This window comes from Dromaius novaehollandiae, chromosome 26, assembly GCF_036370855.1.
Source record: "Dromaius novaehollandiae isolate bDroNov1 chromosome 26, bDroNov1.hap1, whole genome shotgun sequence".
Taxonomy (NCBI): domain Eukaryota; kingdom Metazoa; phylum Chordata; class Aves; order Casuariiformes; family Dromaiidae; genus Dromaius; species Dromaius novaehollandiae.
Genome location: NC_088123.1, coordinates 7,770,638 through 7,790,194, shown reverse-complemented (window position 1 = coordinate 7,790,194; position 19,557 = coordinate 7,770,638). Strand labels below are relative to the sequence as shown.

Sequence of the window (19,557 nt, the reverse complement as noted above, 5' to 3'; positions counted from 1 at the left end):
ACTAACAGATTTAATAGCTAGTCTGGGGAAGAAGTGAAGCTTGTTTCTTAGCGTTATTTCGTAAATATATCTTTATTTATTGATGATAATATCCTATAAGTGAATACTGCTTTTCTGTCTGCAGAAATCACTGTAAATCTGAGGAATGGCCTTAATTTAGTAGCCAAAGATTTATTAGATTGCAACCGTAGTCAGTTTATGGAGCGACAACTCACAAACATCTGAGCTAGGCAATAGGCGCTGTATAAATATGTAAAGTGAAATACCTAAAATAGTAAAACCAGGGTGGGATAGAAGCACAGTATTTTGTCAAGTAGAGGAAGACAATGCTATTAAAGTAAATGGTAGCAGAATCTATCCCCTCTAATTTCAATCAATCTTTCAGAAATAACTGATCACAGTAATGGATAATAACAAGAATAATTTGCATTTCCATAGCGCTACATTGCAAACTTTAATTTGTCTGGCTTTACAACAGGCTTGGGAGATAAAATATTACTATGGCGCTGTACACTGAGGTGCAGCATGGCTCTGGTAGCTGCCAAGGACACACGGCAACGGGGCAGGAGAAATAGAAGTAGATCTGATACCATGACACTTGATCCTGCCCCTTCTCAAAACAAAACCCAGAAGTGCTGACTTCCTCTGTCTTAATGTCTAGGCCACACTACCGAGGATCCTGAGAGAGGACCAAGCAATCTTGATTTCTGTTCATACCTGAAAGAAGGTGTTGTGTATTTGGACTGTTTCTGATGTGCTGAAACACAGTGTTAGTGGTAATACACAAATAGCCTTGTGTCTGTCTGCTTGTCTCCGCTCTAACATACATAAGACACATAGATTTTTTTTTTTATGTATATATATATATATATAGTGTACATATTGTTTACTTGCTCTCTATATACATTCAATAGAGTTCCATACATCCTTATATCTATATAGAGATAAATACATTACTTAAAAAGTAATGTATTCAAGTCACAATTACCTCTTACTCAAATATCCCTTATAAGTCATATTTCTTTTGTTCTGATTGTACATATTGTATATTATTTTGTCAAGTTATTATCAAAAAAACCCAGTCTCTGCCTCACTCTAATCATTTCCTTGGCACAACCATTGTTTTAAAAGCCTTGAATGATAATAAAGTAAAGGGAAAACACTTAGGAGAGCCATCCATTTCTCAGCCTGTCTTCAGTTAATTAATACTTCCACATTCTCAAGAGGAGGACAAATCTTAGCTCCTTTGCCAAAATAGGGGAGGAAGAGACACAATAAATATTATACTGGGCTGAAGTTGTTTTTGCTTTCATTGCAATTCTGTGCTACAATCTCTGTCTGGGAACAGAGCACCCATCCTCTCAAGCCTCAAGGAAAGGCAACATTTTTTTTTCCTTTTGAAGAATGGAAGGGGGCTCCACCCAAATATGCTTTTGCAGATAACAGGAGTTACCAATACTGGTTACCAGATACCCTCTAACCACTTCTCTGCTGGAAACCTAGAAGCCTCACTCAGAATTTGCAGGAGGGACTGGCAAATTTCCCGGTGCAATGTTAGCCTTATCAGTCCTTTGCATACCTCTGGCTACAGAAACTGGACTAGGCTGTACAGCCGGCTAGGCTAAAACAGACTTCCAGCCCTTTTAACATATAAATATATATTTATATTCAGGAAAAACAGACTGTGGGTCAGAGGAGTGACATCCTTCCATTTTCTAGCCTCCATTTCTATCACATCAGCATGCTCACAAGGAAAGGGAAACATGCTTACCTAGAGTGCTTGAGCTGGGCTTGCTCTGCATGGATCGGACATTCAGAGTGGCTAGGATGCTTTCTGTGTCCACCAGAGAAGGATTGTTCAAAGCAGTGGTGTTGGAAGACAAAATGGCACATGCAGCACAGTCCTGGACATTAACTGCCCTCAGATCTGCACAGGAGAGAGCACTACCCTGATAAAATCAAAGAAATCGTGATGAGAGAAAAGTGAGAAAGCTGAACATTATCAAACATTAAAGATGAAAGGTGAACATGAAGTTTTTTTCAAACCCAGCAGGCACAAATGCATTCTGGAAGCATCTCCAAAGTTTGAGCAACTTTGGTCAGAGAAGAAAATTCACAGGTCTAGAATTTATCTTGCAATTTATTGGGTACTTCCCCTTTTCCAATCAGGATCAGCTTCTCAGTGCTCTGTGATTTCCTACAGAAGCTTCTGTAGGAAATCACAGAGCACTGAGACTCCCCCAGAAGAAAATAAATATTTGAAAAGTGAAATGTTTCAACAACATCTTGGGTTCAAGTTCAAGTCTAGAGCCCAAGAAACTTTTGGTTATTTTGAATTGAATTGTGCTATTTATCATCATGCGAAACATACTGAACTTTTAAAATGTATTTAAAAGTATGCATGAAAGTTAGAGAAAGGAAGAAAGAGGTAGAGAGAATATTCAAAAAGAATTCTTACTGAGAAAAACCACAGCTTTGGGAAATTCTGAATAAATTTCCATTCTCTTTGCAGATACTCCAAAGACCCAAGAAAAACAATGTCCTTCAGCTCATGGTAAGTGAAGTTACTAGCTCGTAAGGGCATCACGAAGTCCTGCAGCCCAATCAGCGGTGAGTTTGCATCACCAAACACACAAACCAAAATGTGATCCCGCAGATTCAGTACTGCTTGGTCCTTGCAACTCTAAATTTAAAACAGAATTCTGTTAAACCAGCTGCGAGGTATATTTTAGTTTTTTCTCTTCCATTAGAAAGACTTATTCTTTCTTAGCTGTGTAACATCTTTAAGTAGAACAGGACTATATATAAAATGAAATATTTCCTCTTAAGTGTTTGGAATACAAGCTTGTCCTATAAAAGTGAAAATTTCATAAACGTTGACATAAAGTGCCAAAATTGTAAAACCATGCCAAGACACTAGTTTGATGCTAGAAGCAGAATAACTGCTTTGGCCTGGTGTTTTTTTCCTGGCTAACTGATCATGTTTCTCAAATGTAGTCTAGGAAAATATAGTACTGGGGGTGCATAGTGCTTAGTGTGGCTTCTCACGATTGCTAGGTGGTATGATCAGTTAGCCAAACCAGTCTTGTCAAAGGTGCCACATCAAAGTCCACACTAACCAACCAGGAACTGTGGGATCAGTACACCCCTGCAATATTCATTCACTGGCAGTATTCTTTTCAAAGAGAAACAAGGGACTTTGTCAGGGGGAAGTTTCCTGATGAGAGATTAGAATCATAACCAAATTAAATGATTGTCTCTAACTAATTAGATTAGATTAAATTGAATAATGAAACCTTTAGCTGTATTTAATGTAACATGCCTAAAGTCCAACGATTATTCTGCTGAATGAAGCTAAACAATTAAAAAACACAATTTATTTTATAGCTTATTTTATAGGAACAATTGGAAAAACTATTACTGCTGAGACCTGCAGAGGAAATATGCAATTACAAGATCAACAGGAGCAGTGAGAATAGTGAATGAACAGAATAGTGAAGGGGACAGGTCAACCATTTTGAGGACACTACTGAAGGACTTATGCCTTCCTTCCAACCTGGGGCAAAGAAGTTGGTCATATCTGGCCAAATTTATTACTTGTTAGTGAGGTCAAGAAAAAAATGTTACATTAAGTCTCAAACATCTGTGTAGTATTAGGCGAAGAGTAATATTTCTGCAAAACATTTAAATGATTTAAGAATGTAAGCCCCATGTAAAAGTCAAAGATCATACTTTTAGATGCCTTTAGGCGCTTAGATGCCTTGAGTTCTCGATGGACATCAAGGGGGATTTTTTGTAAGGTATATGCATTTAAGTTTCCATGCTTTCCAAACAGAATGAAATGCTGGGTTTTCACAAAAAATCCCATGGGGGTATACTTGCACTTATAGGCACCGAAACAACTTTAAAAATATAGCTCTTAAAAGCTTGAAGCACATTCTGCGACTTTGTCAAATGCCTAATTCACTTCTGAAAATGCATCTTAAACTCCCAAGCCTTTGAGGGCTTGCCTGTCCCAGAAATCTCCTTGTAAAGGAAGATACTACATGAATGCTCATCGCAATAGTTACTATGCTCTAATTTTCTTTGTGGACATTTTTAATCCTCAAAAGAGACCCTTGCACAGTCTAGCTTAGCTGCACAAAAACACTCAGTACAGTACAAAAGTGGCACATGGGGAATTAGGACGCACTAGCTGTTGCAAACTTTTTCCTCATGTAAGCAGGCCTGTAAGATCTTTTCAAAACATTACCCTTCAATTCTCTGAGCTGAGCTTCCAGTTCTATTGGGATATTTGCCCATTTGTAACAACTAATCCTATTTTGGAGGTTGCTGGGCAATAGGGTCCTTTTATTTGCTTGGAAGGAAGCTGCAGCATTTCAAGCAGCATGAATTCCAGCCTGCTACAAGTCTCCCAGCTGGCAGAACAGCTTGAACATTCTGTATTTTTGATGAAATCTTTGATCACCTCATTGCAAGATTTGGTTGCCTACTCTCAGCTCTCTGGCAGCTCTGAGTACAACCTGCCACTTCTAGATGGGATTTGTTCTTTTAAGGATTAAACACTTACATTAAAGAAATAAACCAAACAGTCTTAAAGCTATTCAGATCAATAATGTCAGGGACACAAAGGTCCAAAAACACATTACAAAATTTAAAAGCAAAATAGGTGTCAATCAGTCCCTCCTATGTCCATCTGCTGAGATCCTCTTTTGAGATAGGAGGCCCACCCTGCTTTAGATGAACATGGAAGGCATTACTGATCCTTTGTTACCTAGGAGATCTTTCTCTGTTCCCAGGTTATGACTTAAATTACAAAGGCATGTGGCCTTAGAATGAGCATTCAGCTCCCATCACTGTGACCCTGGTCAAGACACTTTATCTGCAACTCACTCCTGAAAAATGGGGTAATGGCCCTCAGTCTGTCTTCCCCAGGGCAAGGTCTGTCTCTTAGCTTTGCATATGAGGTCAAAGTTAGACAGGGGCTAAGGTAACACAGTTAAACAAACAACAGTAAACTAGAGAGTGCTGTGCCCTCCACCCAGATCAATGCTGTGGAGACCCAGCTTATTCCTAGGAGAACAAGGAGGAAGACAAGTGAGGGTCCCAAAGACAAACACACCACACCTACCAGAAGAGCTTCCTGAAGTGGAACAGAATCGCACCAGTGGAACCTTCCTGTTGAGTCTAGGATGACTCTGCTGTTCTCCTCTCCTTGGACACCTGAATCCCTAAACAGAGAGAGCAACTGATCAGCTACAGAACAACCTCTCATCAGTGGCAACTACAGTTTATATCATCTCCTCAGCTGCTGCTGAGAAGCCCTCTTTTTTCACCTTGTAGCTTTCACATCCCACAGTGGCAAGGAAAATTCGGCTGTATATGAATTGTGCATAACCATGACAATATGGGGCAAAAAGTGTTGTGTGGTGGAGCAATTCCTCTGTCAATATGTCAGTTGAGCTGGACAAATATAAGGAAAAATATAGTGCAAAGAGTTCTTCAGTGGGGATATTTATTAGAGCAATAACTACATAAACATCGTCTTGATTAAGAGAAAAAGAAGTCAGCAGGAATTTTTCCCTTGTCTTCAGGGACTTTAAATTAGACCCATATTGCAGGATATTCTCAGAGGCAGATTTCAGATATGCAGCTGTGTTTGTGAGCATTGTGTTGGTCCAGAAGCAGTAACAAGACCATGTGAAACGAGCTATTCAATTAGAAGCTACTCTGAACACTGAGCTGTTTCAGAGGACTGCTACATGTCAAACAACAATGGGTTATGAAGGAACTGGTGTCTGCTCATGACCCAAGCATGAACAGAGACTTGAAACCTGTTGGATAAACCATCTGCTCAACACCATCTCTCCAGCTTTACTGTTCGTAGAATTAACTGTGGACAGCTAACTCAGGAGGAAAGCTTATTTGAACGCTCTGTAACTGAAATAGCAATGATAACTGAGACTCGCCATCCAGAATTACAAAATACATTGAACGCAACAGCCTCAGTGAAGCTGTAGGACTAGAGATGCGTATGGTCCTGTCTTTATTTTTCTTGTCCAATTTGTCCTTACCTATGCAGTATCAAGTGAGGTAAGATTAAGAGAGAGGAGAGGGGGAAGGTATCATTCATTACGATGCTTGCAAGGCAGATCTAGATGGTGCCCTGTATAGACTGACTTATGCTGGTACTAGGCTTAGCACAGCCGCAAGTAACCTGAGACTTTGCCCATTTTTGCAAATGTGGGGGGAGGAGAGGTTTGCAGTTTGTGCCAAATTCCATGGTACTATGGCAATACAGTTAACTCATATCCAGGATAACTAATTAAAAGCCACAGTCATTTCAGTAACTGCAGCAGAGATGTAGAATCTTTTCCTTTCTACATGAGATCTCATCGAAGACCAGGCCAGAACTTTCTTGCAGTTCCTGCTAGCTCCCCAGGTCTTTAGCTAAGTAAACTAATAACAAATCCCAGGACTGCTTATACTAGAATAGGTTACCTTGTTCACCTATCCTAAAATCAGCAGAAAATATAAAAGCCATAAAGGGTCTATTAATGACATTGAGAAAAACTGCAATGACTGACTCTTGCCAAGGCTTGCTCACAAGCCTCTTCTGCAATATGCTCACGACATGTGCTGTGTTTGATTGTAATCCCAAACCTGCGAACTGGTCTTTCCAGCACTGCAGTGCCTCCTATCTCTATTCAATCCACACTACTGCAAGGTTAGAAATACAGGGATTGCCTACAGTAGATCCAACCCAAGTACCACCTAACCTTTAATGAAAGCAAATACCAGACAATCCAAATCAAGGTGCAAGCTATGCCTGATGGAAAGCATAGGAAAATCTTCCTTTCAAGCAAGAAAGGCACCAAAGAGCGAGAAATGTATCTGCACACACTGGCTACTGCATTGTTACTGCTGAAGAGGAGGCAAGAGAAGCAGGCACTGGCAGCTGGAACTAGCCTGGAGGAAAATGAAAGAAGGGCAAACAGAGAACAGGGTGCTAAATGGCTCATGACAGCTCTGCTCCTCTTACAGCCTGGCTTTATCAAGCCATGAAGCTTCCAATCTCTTCCCAGGCCCCTTGGCTGAGGTCCACTGACCTCCAGAGGTTCACAAACCACAGCTGAAGCCACCACACTACCTACTCCTGTTGCTTTTCCTCTTCTGCCGCTTACAGTGTTCTTGGTCTCATGAGCAACTGCAGCAAGAATTTTCACAGGCAAACTGCACACTGTATGAAGCATTTCCTCTGATCAGCTTTGAATTACCCACCCTTCAGCTAAATGAAAGGTCCTTTTGTCTCTCTGATGAGGGGCAGGGAGAAGCTTCAGACTGGCTCTCCTGAATTTAACAAGCTAGTACAAAACGGGAAGGAAAGGGGGGCAGTACCCCTTCAATCTCTGCAGTGAACTCTGTGTAGCCCTGTGCTAACTGCAAGCAATTGTATCCATTAGCCATACTTCTCCCCCTCCTCAGATAATGAATGTCTTGGCCAGTGATTAAATGGTATTTTGGCAAGTTGGAGACTATCTTCTCACAAGCTTTCTTTACTTAACTCAGCTCTACCAATCAATCAGTGTATATATCTCTATCATAATAAAGCCATCATCTATATACACAACCTGTCAGAAATGACATCTCTTCATTCTAATATTATGGGAAATATATATGCCTTGGAGGAAACACCTGTTGGATCCCTCAAGTAGGAGAGAGAGGGAAAAGACAGCAGGAAACCCACTTCATCATAAAGGCATCCACCTTGCCAAAGACAAGCACATACTGATTTAGCAAACCATTCTTTAGTTAAGGGTTCCTTTTGCCATATGCTCTGTAAATTACATGATCCTCACAGAAATGTGACTTTCTTAAGAGACTAGTAAATCATCCAGCCCTGGACTCTGAGGATCTTGAGGACGTGGGGACTGGAAGTGATGTGGCATCGTACCCTACAGAGACACAGAAGTAACCTCTGATTGAGCTAGAGTCACTCACCACAGCCATTAGCAGGTTATCTAGGTCACAAATTAATTGTGCTGTGGATGCACAGCTATCCATGTTGGTTCTGCATGAGTCTGGAAGCAGAACAGTTACATTCACATAATGCTGTGCACTGTCATGTGTGTGTGTGTTACCGAACGTTTTTTCTATCACATTCTCATTTAAGGTCCTCATCACTTCAAATTGGACAGATTATCAAAAGAGCACAGAATCATGTTGTCAAAGACCATACAAGTGGAGCTCACTTTTTCAAAAGAGCTAGGTATTTTGGACTCTGAGCATTTCTGAAATGTCATCCCAGTAGCTGGTGCTGAACATTTGAAAATGTTTCATGGTGTCAGATGCGTAAGCCACTGGTGTAATCAGTCTATTCTGTGCCCAACTTGCAGATGAATCCAGTCTATTATAACAATGGCCCATCATTAAACTCAGAAAGAAATCTGGTTTTACACTGCAAATAACGTCAGTTCAATACCTAATATGTAATTCAAAATGGCAGCTCAGTCCAGTGTACCAGAGTCAAAATGAGAGAACTACCACAAAGTGAAACGTTCTTTCTTTGCCTGCTCCCACAGCCATGACCTAATATAAACCAGTCAGTCATGTTTCCATGAACCAGGGTAGATAACAGCTTTCATCTACACCAGAAGATGGTCAGACACATCCAAGATGTTTCAAACTTAATTTGAGGACTAACATAAGTGATTAACAGTTGTCTATAGCATTACAAGGCAGGGAGTGGAAGTCCTTTTATCAAATCTTTAGCTGCCAACAACTTCCTGATGACAAGCTATCTTTAAATTCTTCACAATGCCTTTGCAGAGCCCTGAAAGCTCTATTGAATCCCCTTCCTGCAGTCTTCTCTGACGTTAGCTCTTCCACTCCTTGCTGCGGGAGAGCATAGCTACAGCGTGTCTTAATGTCATGTGTACACACTGAGGTCTGTGCTCATTTGATTTGCATTCCATGCTGTAAGTACAGAACAGCAGCAAATCCTCAGAACTCAGAGATTATTTGTCTCCTAAATTTTGCATAGGGAGAGAAAAAGGTGTAGCAACTTACTCACAAAGCACCTCAGGACTAGCAAGGCCTGGAAGAGTTGCATCACTGGTCCACAGCAACCCCCACACATGAAAAAAATCTGTGAGCTGCTACCACAGAGATCTCCAGAGACAAGACACCCACTGGTACCTGAGTGAAGCAGGCAGGTTTTTCCAACAGCTGAATTTGGCGAGGGCCCAGCCCACCGGCACAATTGCCCTGACGTCATTCCATTGTCCCTGTGTACCACAGCCTTGTGAATGATTTAACACTTGGCATGTGGGCTGTTCAGTTCACATCCCATTTGGGAATCCTCTTATTGTTTTTTGAATCACTCCCAGATCTGCACATATGTTAACCTTCTCCTTCAGAGAGGAGTGGAGTTTCACACACAGAATGAAAATTGCCTGTGCCTGAGAAGGCTGCTACAAAGCCCCTTTCTCACTCCCAGGCCTGCACTGTGAGAATATGGTGCTTGTCTGGACTTGGCTTATTCATCATCATGGATTATATCACTCTAATCATAATGCATCAAAGTGCTTTGCCTACCTCACAAGGAACTGTGAGGCTTAATTAATTGACTCAGAGGTACTTCGCGTCATTGCAAAATGTTATAATTCAGAGTATTCCATCCAATAATTAACAAATACATCAGGCAACAAGTAAAACCAATCTTAAAAATGAGTAGTTAAATTTTTTTTTAATTACATCTACTGAACCAAATCTGCCCCTAAGCGACACACATGCAGTCCTAGTGAAGCCAGTGTGGTTGTATAGGAATCACTAAAACAAAAATAGTCAGTAGTTATCATTTATATTGCAGCAATACTTACAGTCTCCCACTAAATTTAGGGACTCTTGCTTTACCTGGAGTTGTAAATATGAACAAGAAAGGCTGAACTAAGAAACAGAGGATGGGAAGAGCCATGCAGGCATTGGGACTTGCAAAACACACAAATAGGCTGAAGTTAGAGTCCTAGTCTAGTAAGTGCTGCGCTACACCACATTGAAAAATGGAGCCAGGATTCTCAAACAGTAACAGGACTTTAGGTGCTGGTGCATTAAGAACTCCTGACAGGTGTGTGATCTGAAGAGCTGGCAACACTGGAGAAATTCAGAGTACATAGGGATAACTGGACTGGACTGTTTCAACAGTGATCCAGATGCTCTCATGGGTCCATTTCACTATTAAAGGAATCTTAGAGTGACATATAAGAAAAAATAACTTCTGCTTGTTATCTACTCCGCATTTCCTCATTCAACCTCCACCCTAATCACCTCCCTCAGCTAACGCTTTACTATATAAGGACATGGTGTTCAGTCATAGATATAAACCAGGTGTAATAACTTCAGCACTTTCACGAATTGATATAGCACGATTATCATGGGGAAGCTAGGTACTACTTCTGCAAGCAGATCTCATGTGTCAGAGCTATGAGCCATTATTTCTGACAGAAAACAACAGCTTATTATTCATAGCCTCTGTTGTGAAATCTTTGGTGAAGTGCCCTGTCTTCCTTTCCAAGGTCACAGCAGGGCCAGATAAAATCCACCTTCTTTCCCTTTGCATGCACATGTGTGCGTGCACACGCTTTTGTTCTTTCATTGCTAGTTGGGCTGGGGACAGGCTGGATTTTAGAAGATAAAGCCTGATCCTGCTACCCACACAGAGGATAGCTGCTTGCTTTGATTCCAGAAAGGCTGTTCAGAGAGTAAGACAGCAGACAGCTTGAGTAAGGGTGGCAAAATTCAGCTCCTAATTATTAGATTAAAACCTGAAAACTGCTGTCATGTACAAAGGGACAAAGTGGAATTTGGCAGACGGGAAGGGAAAAACAAATCTTATCATAATGACAAATAATCTCTGAAGACAACCTTGTCATTTTTTGAGAGCATCTCAACAGTTCCCTCTTTTTATTTTTTTTGGTCACTGCTTATCAAAATTTGCATGGCTAGTTAGTGGGCTAATTTAATTATAAGCAGCGTTTATGAAGAGCCTGATGGGGGATCTGCAGAGAGCAACAGAATCTGCTCTTGAATTATGAAATTGCACACACTCACACATCTGGAAGCCGTCATGGGACAGATCGCTGTCTTGTAAATGCGTGCTGAGTGTTACAATGTTTTACTAAGCACTCCCAATCTGTCAAGGTTTACAGGAGAGCAGAGATCAGGAACATTTGGGATCATTTGTGGCTTCGAGCTATTAGCTACTTCCACCCACTTATTGTGACGTTATTAATAGCAAAGTAATCTAAAGAACAGAACTTGGCTTAGTCGAGATCTTAAACAACAGGAGTAATTTTCACTAAGGGCCAAAATCAGGGAGGCAGGACCCAGCTGAGTAATAAGACAATGCTGGGGAGCACTGCATTATTTTGCATTATATTTGAACTGCTACCCTAATCTGTGCGCGCTGTTCTTCAGAGGTCTTACATGCAGATGTTTGTGCAACCTAGTCTAGCCCTGTCATTTCAGGTCTCTGCAAGAGATGGCACGTGGTTACACTGCTGAAGGAGCAACCTAAGGAGGAAACGCTAGGGAAGCAACGTGCTGTTGGCCATCACTTTACTAATCTCACTTCCCACCAGTGGTGAGGAGGGCATTTTGCACCACATGAGAGAGAGAAGAGCTTAAATTTCATTGAAGCATGGACAGGGTAACAAAAGCTACCAGCCAAAACAGAAAAATATCAGCAGTAGCTCCATGCTATCCCTACCAACACTCAAGTTAATTGGCTAAAAACCAGCACCATCATGCTTACATGAGCACCCGGGATGCCTGCGATTACTGTGTTAGCTTTGCCAAGGGCAAGTGAGTGCCTAAAGTCTTCTAGAGTCAGTGACAGAGCTCAGAATGGCCCAGTAGCTTCCAAGGCCCGAATCACACAGAAGTCTAGTTCTGGCCTGGCACATAGGATTGGATTTCATCCCATGGAAAGTAATCCCATAATCCCCTGCTGAGGAAATCAGGTTTTGGCCTGTGAAAGAAACTTTGCACCAAGTTTCTTCACCTGCTAGAGCCATAGTTCAACAAAAAGATGTGGAAGAGTCTTAACTCTCTGGAGCTTTTGGCTCCTTGTTAAGCCGCTGCGTACCTGTTTAATTCAAATCCCCAACCAGTCATTAAATATGCTTTTTTGTAAATGGGTCATTATGATGTGATTTATGACATCGGTGTAATTGTCAGAATTACTGTGGGTAATTAAAATATGAAATGCACGCTGCCAGAGGCTTCAGTCACTCTCAGCACCCTCATTAAAAATCAGGAGCTGACCAAATTATAAATAGACTGGTTTGTACAAGTTCACAGGGAAAGCTAATTATGAAACTTATCCTTATGCACTCAGAACTCACACAATCAGTCATGCAAATTCTTTAAGTGATTATACTATTGTATAGCGTGGAATGGGATTAGTATGTACAGGTGGGTGCAACTCCAGGTACAATGTGCAGTACAACTGTGCTTTGCATGGTGAATGTGAATCCCCAAAGCTCTTCTACAAGCTTGATGATAGATGTGGGACAAGGGCCTGGTGAAAAGAGAGAAGGTGTATTTTCACATGAGATATAGAAAGAGAGTGATAAATACTGAAAGAGGTAGAAACTACAAAGGATAAGGCTCTCTGACTGTAATGGCAAGCCTGAGAGGAAGAAGAAAGGCATGTGGATAAAAGGGAAGAGTTTTAGAGAGAAGTTGGAATAAACTTTGGACTGGTTAGTTAAAGTCATCCAGAATGGTGGCTGGATAAAATAACAGGGAGTTTAAGTGCCTAAATACAGTGAGTGTGAATACAAACTGAAGTTAACAAAAATACTATATTTCAGGGCAAGGGCTGAGACTTTTTCATATCTAGTGTTTTGCATGTTTTGCTCTCTAGAGGGAAACAAAAGGAAGTGGAGGCCCACAGACAAGATTCAGCAGAAATTCAATCAAGTAGTAAATCGCCGATGAAAGAAGAGTGCCCTTAGAGTTAGTAGCACCATCTCCGGTGACTATGATGGAGTAAGAATTTTACCCTTCCAACCCAATGTCCTGGGATGTCTTAGAAATTCAAAGCCCAAACACAGTATGCTTCTGCTTATTAAGGATTTGGCAGGGGAGGGGGGGGAGTAGAACCTGTCACTTCAATGCCAGTAAACGGACTGGGTTTTCATGCAAAGAGACAAGGCAGTCTCTACAAAGCAAGTTTGGGAAGATTTTGCACACCGTGCAAGGTGTTTGCCAGCGGGTTTTGTGTGTTAAGCCTCCACTAAAGTATCTGATCCATACACTGATCCTTGAGCCTTACTGGCTATGTGAGTTGCAGCAAAGATCAAAAAGACCTCATTGTTCTGTGAGCAAAATTCAGCCACCATGCGTCAACAGAACAATTTCTTAGGGTGGCTTAAAGATTCTTTTAGACAAAGAAGAGTTATGCTCCAAAAATAATGCTGATTTATTTTCTGTGTACCTGTGCAAGATTCTGGGGGCTGGAGATTTGGAGAGGGAAAGTATGGGGGAAAAATACACATGGATGGATATCTCCCATCTGAATTTTCTGACACAAATCTAATTAACTGCATATGTATTTACCAGCTCATGGTAACTATCAGTCCATCTAATCTGTCACCATGACTCTGACAAGGACTTCTCAAAAATACATCACAAGAGATATGGGACTCCCCAACACAACAAAAAGTGGAATGCAAAATAATAGTATCTCGTTTTCCTAGAGGAGCTCCCTGCCTAACATCAGTTCACAAATTGCCAGTGTGCAAAATACTTATCTTCTTCCTTGCACCTCCCAGACTCCAGAGATGCCCTTTGTGGAGTTTCAGAGGGATTCTTTTTAGCACTCCTCCACTGAAGTGTTTGTGAGGTACCTAGAGGTATCCACACTTTTCCATGTTTCTATGAACCCTCTGAGGTTTGGCTATCACCCAAAACACCCCCTCCACGTCTCCCCCATTCTAGCAATAAAAGTAAAACCGAAGGAACACGAAACTCATCTAACTTATGAGGTTTTCACTACGCCAACAGAGACTGCTAAATTTTCCACAGAGCCCCCACCCTGCCGCATAAATATCAGGTAGTGATCAAAAGCACAATGTGCCTGCTGACAAAAGGGATCTTGCTCACTATAACAACACTTTCTCCACCTCTATCTATCTCCCTTTTCTTGAGAACACAGTTTTACACTTGTCCTTCATACAAATAACCCGAGGGTGGGAATTATTCAGAAGGCTCGTGTTTGACACCCCATCTGTTCATTTCTGACAGCGATATATAATGTAAGGCTATAAAAACTTGAAAAATAATGCAACATAAAAAGGGATTGACTCTGCTCCAAGAGGCCATAAACGGTAACAAATACCATTGTATGATTTATTTCATGCTGTAATCTTTACAGTAAGTCATCTTTCAGACATTTCCTTGTGACAGGTTTTAATAATATTAATGCCCAGAGCAATCCAAATCATCGCCAATAGACATATTTATCAAGCTGCCAATCCAAGTAAATGAAATTCTATAAGCAATAATGTAACATGTTTAAAGGAAGCTAATAAAACAAGTCAGGAGAGAAATATTACTGCAAAGTATTCTCTCTCTAATCCAGCCCTGGATTTTATACAGCCAAAATGCAAATCTTTCCCTCCATGATTTATTGCTCCAAAAATACCAGTGACCTTTTCGGGAGCTCTTGCACAGCCCTTCTCACACATTTATAAAGACTGTGATGCATTCTGCCAGATTAGCTGAGCTAGAGTGTTTAGCATTACTGCTTTGTTTTGCCCTACCTTTGGATTGGGAAGTGATGGGTTGCATCAAAGAGTAAGATCTTAAGTCTTTAAGATTTATTAAAGACTGACAAGCCCTAACATAGGCTTGGCAACTCAGCAGGTATTTATGAGCAATTATCCAGGCACCAGATAAGTTTCAATTAAGGGGGAGCTAAAACTTGGTTTTTTTAACCTGGTTTCCCCTTTCATCTAATTCAGGTTTTATTAATCCTTTGCTTGGCTGAAGTGACTCTTAATCAGGACAAAAGGGAAGGAGACATTACAGGGCTGGGTACACATGGAGCCTTGCTCACAAACATTCTTTTGTGCCTCGCTAGAAACTTAGCAGGAATGAGAAACAAGAGTCAACAATTCAGCAAAACACACACCATTAAATTTGTCATGCCTTAGGCAAGAATGTGTGGAAAAACCATGACTAGTAAAGCAAGTGTATCGATGCAGGGGCTCAGAAGTGCTTGAGGAATCCTAACAGGTTTTTATGCATTCACTTCTGGCCCAGCTTTACAGGTCTTGCTTGTTTTGTTGTTTTGTTTTTGTTTTTAATGATGCTAATTAAGTTCTTTCCCTGGATACAGAGATCTGCTGCTTTTCACGTGGAAAAACAAGTGAGGAATGAGTCAAGTGTGTGCAGTACAATGGAAGATATCTTTCATTAAAATACTCTAGGACACCAGAAATATTAGCAAGGCCTGAACCAACAGGCCATGCCCAATTCCTTCCCACTAGACGTTATTGAATTTTCCTGTATTCTGGTTTGATTAAATTTTTCATTGACTATCCCACATGCAAATCTTGTCTCAAAGCCTTAGATGTATATTTCTGTTTAAAAAAGTGGGTATTTAATGACTAAGTATTTAGCTGGTTAAAATTCCTGATCAACACAAACATTTTCAAAAGGAATCCGTAGGGGTGGGAGGGGATAGGTACCCAAGTCAATTTGAAAGCACTGCCTGCTAGACAGGGAAGAAGTAATCCACATTGTCTACCAAGAGGACTCTGGGAATGAAACTGGTGTTGAAATGCCTGCTCTCCCTGGTTCAGATCACAGTTTACCATCCCAAATTAAACACAGAAGAGATCTGAACCGGATATGGGATTGATTTGAAACCTCTAAGCTTGTTACGAAGAGTCAGCCTCAAAACAGCTATATTTAGCATTGTGCAGGTTTGCTCTGTGAGTTTAGATACCTCATTTCACCTCTTCTACTTCCCTTCGCCTTCCCACCCTTTGTCTGCCCTTTCTATTTAGACTGTGAGCTTTTTAAGGCAGGAACTGTCTTTTACTATGTGCATATACAGCATTCAACCTAATGGGGTCCCAGTTCCGGCAGAAGTCTCAAGACGCTGCCATAATACAAATAATAAATACAGCAACTAATAATAACAACACTGTAAAACTTCCTCCCCAGGGAAATGGTGGAAGACCAGTCCCTGGTGGCATTTAAAATTAAACACCAGAAAACATACCTGCCCTGACTGGCTAGAATATAGCATCTTTATGATATGGTGACGAGGGATAATCTTGGTGGGGAAGGGAACAATTATTTATCTCATATTTGGCCATGTCTTTAGGGGATTTCAGACCATCTCCCAGTAACATTTTTGTACCTTGCTAAGCAGCAGCACAGATCTCAGGGAAAATAAATAAATAAGTAAGAAATATATAATCCCCAAGGTGTAATCCCAGAGTATGGAAACTCACTTCTCTTAAATACCTCCCTCTGGCATAATTGACTTTTCATGCGTATGTTAATAATGATATTTCAGCAGGTTGTGAAGACTTTTTTTTTTTCCTTCCCCCTTTCGTAAATTATGTTACTGGGCATGAGGAGGAGGAGGGCCACATTATAAATCTAATTATGTTTTCACTTACATTTAACAAGTCAGCACAATATAACAGTACACATGTATGTATTTACCATGCCGGCCAAATTTTTTCAGCTGACCTAATTGGTTGTAGGGCAGCAGCATCAAGCAACATTTTATTGTCCTGATACCCTGTATGTGCTGGGGACAGCTGCTAAGATGCAAAGCTCTCCAGAGGAGATCTTAGACTCCATGCCGTGCTGACATTTGCCTTTGCTGCCGAAGCACAAAATAGAGTTGTGGAGGGACGGGGGCTTTATTTATTAAACCTCTTTAGCTCTACGGTGCCTGTAAATCGCGCGCAAGTAGAAACAAGGTAAGAAATGCTAGTTTGTGCATCTCCCCTCCACTACTAGGTTCCTGTCTACTCCCTACAAATTCTAGTATAACACAGTTTGCCAACATGTCCTGCCACCCTCTCTAGTGGGTGGTTTGGAAAAGTGTAACAGCTTGCTACTACTGACAGCTCAGTATCAGACTATGACACCCCTCCATATGCTGAATATAGCAGCTCAGGTTATGAGGAGTCCCACTGAAAGTCAACTGGACTGCTCAGCAAGTTAAGCACACTGGATAAGAATTCTGCAATTCACACCTTGCCTTAGAAAACAGATGACTGTGCTCTGCCATTACTTACTGAACTCTGCTGGGAATTAGATTCCTCCAGCCAAGGAAGAATTGAGATATGCAGCCTAGAAAAGCCTTCTCCAGCATTACTAATGCTAGAGAGAAAGGCTATAGGGTGTGATTTCTCTTGGGTCTCCATTTGGCTTTAGAGCAAACTTCTTTTAGGGCATGCCAGAGTTTGTGACTCTTCCAGATTGCTGCCATGACCACATTGAAATTAAGTGTCTGAGCGATGAGCAAATCTCAGCACTGGCTGTTCATGTTCCCACCCCAGCAGCTGCCCTTGCCTTCCCTCTGCTCTCTCAGTAGCAGCGGCGGAATAAAACATGCTCATGATTCAGCTGTTCAGTGATGGTGTCATTGGGCTTCTATCTAGAAGGCAATGAACACTTCCGTGAGATGCAGCAATCCCTTCCTTCTCCTTCCCCTTTTTTCTCCACACTGGCATCAGGACTTCACAGCATGTCATAGATGCTCACAGGCTTTGAGCCTGCAAGAGGGTATAAGCTGTTGGGCCAAAGATTTAGACACATAGGCATAAGTTGTGCTTTTCTAGGCTGTTCAATTAATCAAGGTAGAGAGAAGTCATAAACCATCCACTGCAGCCACAACCACTAATGATAGCGGAATTAGGAAACATGCATACCCTGCCGTTCCCACTTTCCATACAGTAAGTCCAGGAAATGCTTCCTCAGCACACACAGCTCTGTATTTCTTACCCATCAACAAAGCTCAGAGGTGGAAGAATCCCAGCAGACCTTGACTTTGCAGGATCTCCACCTGAAATATGCAGCGATTCTTGATAGAATTTCAGTTTCTCTGAAACAAAGGCAATGAAAAAGAATTGGCTTCCTTTTCTATAGCCCTCAGTTGCATTTAGACTATGGCTGCAAATGGCTACTATGCCATTTGAGGATTCTGTGAGGGCTCGCAAAAGTCTAGACAAAGAAACCCTGAGTAACTAGTTATCCATACAACTGCCACGAAATACAGTACAGTATTATAAATTAGCAATTCTATCTAGTATGCATATAATAGTCTTAAACATGGTGGATGCTACATGCCTAATGCACCATCTTTTTCCAAAGGCGGCTCCTTTTCTTTGTGACGTTCTTTTGTTGGAAAGCAGAAGCTAAAACCCATTCAAAACTGCTGAGTTTTTCCCCCAAATGAATGAGACCTTTATCTCTTCTCCAGGTGGAAAAATGGATGAAGGAAACTTAAACCCACCACACATAACCAAGGTATTCTACAACATAACACACACTTGTGTGACCTGCAAGATCTTTATTCTCTCTCATTTTGCACGGGAAAAGAAAGAGAAACATTCTCGACTAGACTGAATCACAGGTTATCGAAGAAAAGGGCGGGGGGGGGGACAGGGCTGGTCCTGCAGGCAAGGGGGACCAAGCTGCAGGGGGGTCCTGGGACTGGGCCTGTCCTGAAGGGGGGAGAGAGGGGTCCTGGTCCTGCAGGGGACAAGGCGTGCTCTAAGTGCTCAAAGAAAACATGTCCTTCCACACGAGAAATAAGTCAGAGGGTAGAAAGAGTTCATCCACAGAATCTGTGCTGTCTTCTTAGTTATCATGAGTGACTTGAAGCTATTTGTGTCTCTATTCCCATAGCATCTCTTCGAGTCAAACTCGTGTTAGCTTCCTCACTTTCCTATCAGGAAACCAAAATTCAGAAAGGCTAAGTGGCCTAAAGTCCCAGATCGAGTCTGAGGAATCAGATCAAAAAAATGAGCTCAAGTTTTCCAGATTCTAGAGTAGCAATTTAACAGCTGGAACATCTTTTCACTGACACTTGATCTGGTCCTTTCTGGACCAGATCCTGAGGTCATGAGCCATTAAGCCCAGCTTTATAACACCAGGTAGTGATTTGAGATGTACAGAAGCAACTTTGGAGATTTTTAAGAGCACCAGAGCCTACCTGCGATCTCCTGCTTTTCACAGTGATGCAGCAGGTTCAGGATGCATCATGCTATTTCTCAGACTCCACTCCCTTGGTCTGTATCTTTGTTGCTAATCTGCACTCCTCCCTGTGTCAACATTTGACAGAAGGCGCAGCAAAGCTCTCCATGTCACATGTGTCCAAACATGTCCAACACATACAGACAGGGAAGGGAACACTGGACTGGAGGAACATTCAAACAGACACATCTCTATCTCGCAAACTCACAGGTGAAGCATCCCATATACTCTACACTTCCTTGTGGTGTCATAACTATCGCG

At 41.5% G+C, this 19,557-nt stretch overlaps 1 protein-coding gene across 1 annotated transcript in view; it reads right to left on the bottom strand.

Annotated features, from left to right (window-relative positions):
* The window catches only part of KCNU1 (potassium calcium-activated channel subfamily U member 1), a 51,456-nt gene that overhangs the window by 12,012 nt on the left and 19,887 nt on the right, over window positions 1–19,557 (bottom strand). The window contains exons 19-22 of the mRNA XM_064497691.1: window positions 18,043–18,142; window positions 5,132–5,231; window positions 2,459–2,683; window positions 1,772–1,949 (exon numbers count right to left, since the gene is read on the bottom strand). Coding sequence (XP_064353761.1) covers window positions 1,772–1,949; window positions 2,459–2,683; window positions 5,132–5,231; window positions 18,043–18,142 — 603 coding nt within the window. The remainder of the gene's footprint in view (window positions 1–1,771; window positions 1,950–2,458; window positions 2,684–5,131; window positions 5,232–18,042; window positions 18,143–19,557) is intronic.